The sequence below is a fragment of the Phoca vitulina genome, unplaced genomic scaffold (assembly GCF_004348235.1).
Source record: "Phoca vitulina isolate PV1807 unplaced genomic scaffold, GSC_HSeal_1.0 scaffold3686, whole genome shotgun sequence".
Taxonomy (NCBI): Eukaryota; Metazoa; Chordata; class Mammalia; order Carnivora; family Phocidae; genus Phoca; species Phoca vitulina.
The window spans coordinates 1-2122 of record NW_022593368.1 but is presented as its reverse complement, the minus strand read 5'-3'; the positions used below and the strand labels follow the sequence as shown (position 1 = coordinate 2122).

Sequence of the window (2122 nt, the reverse complement as noted above, 5' to 3'; positions counted from 1 at the left end):
ACTGAAGAGCCAGAGGGAGAGACTGACGCCTGAGGGACGCGGGAGCCAAGAGGAGAAGAGGAGGAGGGTGTGGGGGGTGTTGTCAGGGAGAGTCTGTAGGATCCGGTCCAAGTTCACGTGGAGCTGGTTCAGAGAGAGGAGACTGTGTCTGTGACCAGGGTTATTGTCAGTGTATCAGCTGTGGATACATCAGTCGTGACACAAGGTCACACTTTATGGAATAAGATGATAGAACGGATTGTGGAGGAATGTTCGTGGGCAGTATGTTCAGCCGTAGACACAGAATTCATTCCTGTCCATCTTCTCCAGATTGAGTGGGGATGTGCGGTTGGGCTCGGATATCTCATGTGTCTGTGTCTTCCTCGGATGCCCCCATTTTCTGTCACTTTGCGTGCATTACATGACTCTTCCCCTTTCCCTGTTGAAGGATAGATCGTCGTGCAGAAGACACCACCCCGCTATGTCTCTCCAGCTAAGTTTCTTCCTGAAAAGCAGCTCAGAAACAAGATCCGTGGGTCCAGGGGTTTTAGACCCACTTCCTCCTTATCCGAGACGCTGTGAGGAGCGGTAGCTGCTCCCACCGCCGGGAGCTGTAGCCCAGTGATCGTCCGCCTCGGCCTCAGCCTGCAGCCCCGAGATGCGCAGAAGCCCTGCATTGGCCGAGGCGTCTTTGGAGCCCGAGAAACGGCTGGGGACCCTGGAGCCCTGGTGCCTATCGGAGTCTGAGGAGTAGTACAGCAGACCCCGGGGATGGCTCCCTGGCTGCTGCTGGATCCAGTAGATGTTCGAGCCGCCAACACTTTTGTCCCTGCTCAGGGTGCAGATGAGTCTGTCTGTCATTCCCGGAGCTGCAGAGACGGAGGGCAGCTGGGTCAGCACGGGCTGGGACAGGGAGCCTGCAAACACACACACTCATAGGATATTGGATAGGTTCAATGTAAATTTTCTCTAGACTCGGAAGCAGAGGGGTGAAGCAGGCTGTTCCCCGAGGCCTGTCCCTACCTGTGCAGTAAAAGAGCATCCCCAGGAAGACAGGAGTCCAGGCCACGGTGACACAGACCCAGGTTCCCCAGTGGGCTGGGCTGCCCTAGGCATCCTTTTCTCCTCCAGCCTCTGCCACGTGAGGGGCTCTATATGCAAATACGGTCCATCCAGTGAGTCCCTGCCCCTCAATTTCCCTGAGCCCTGGTGCTGAGATCAGTTCACATTACACACTGAGGAGGATGGAGGTTGGCTTCAGCCCTGGGGCCAGCCCTGGGAGGAAACACCTGCTGAGACCACACACAGGTCCCTTCGGGACACTCTGCCAGACCAGAGGGGACACAGCTGCTAAGTCCCATCAGTGAGCACAGGACACAGCCCTCAGGACCAGACTTCTTTGTTTTTTGTTTTTTTGGTGTTTTTATTATGTTTTGTTAGTCACCATACACTTCTTAGAATGGTTCTCACTAGTGAGCTGCTTTTTTAGCACAAGGTAGTCCCACAGGTCACCTTTTGGTCCTGGGCACATGTCACCACAGTCCAAAGCCCTGAGAGTCCAGCTGGGGTCTGCATATCACTGGGTCTGATTTCTAGATACCCTGGTCCTTCAGGCCTGCCGATGATATTGTTGAGTCTCACTCTCAGAAAGAGTCCTGGTCTATGGGAATGTAAACCCATACATATATTATGTGATATTTAATTAAAGGAACATCTCTTTTGCATGGAGGTCAGAGGCCACTAGGGGGAGCTCTCGTGCCCACCACTCCTCAATTGCAGACCCAGCAGGAGGACAGACTTTGCAAGTCTGCAGGCCTGTAACTAGTCCCTTCCTACCTCAGGAAGAGGAAGACTTCTTCCTGCCCTGGCAACAGCCCGGCCAATGAGAAATTGTCACAACGTAACCAAGGACAAGCCCTGTAATTAGAATCTGCTTTTACTCCCCTGGACTTTTGTCCCTCCCACACTCACCCTTTGCTCCATAAAAGAGCTTCCTTATCCTTTGTTCCCTGCTCTTGCCTGTGGTTTTGCCATACCTTACATGTCCTGGATTTCAAGTTTTTGCTTTTCTTCTATAAACCCATTATCACTGGGGAAAATAAATGGCACATTTGTATTAAACGTTCAGAAAAACAACTGAAGT

General features: G+C 52.5%; 1 gene segment (V, D, J or C); it reads right to left on the bottom strand.

The window, feature by feature from the left end:
* Nucleotides 1-543: 543 nt before the first annotated feature.
* LOC116629810 lies at nucleotides 544-1087 on the bottom strand (the record flags this gene model as incomplete). The annotated part of the segment is given in 2 exon segments: nucleotides 544-896; nucleotides 1003-1087. Coding segments are annotated over 2 exon segments (438 nt in total), but the record flags the coding sequence as incomplete, so codon positions are not given.
* Between the last annotated feature and the right edge of the window lie 1035 nt (nucleotides 1088-2122).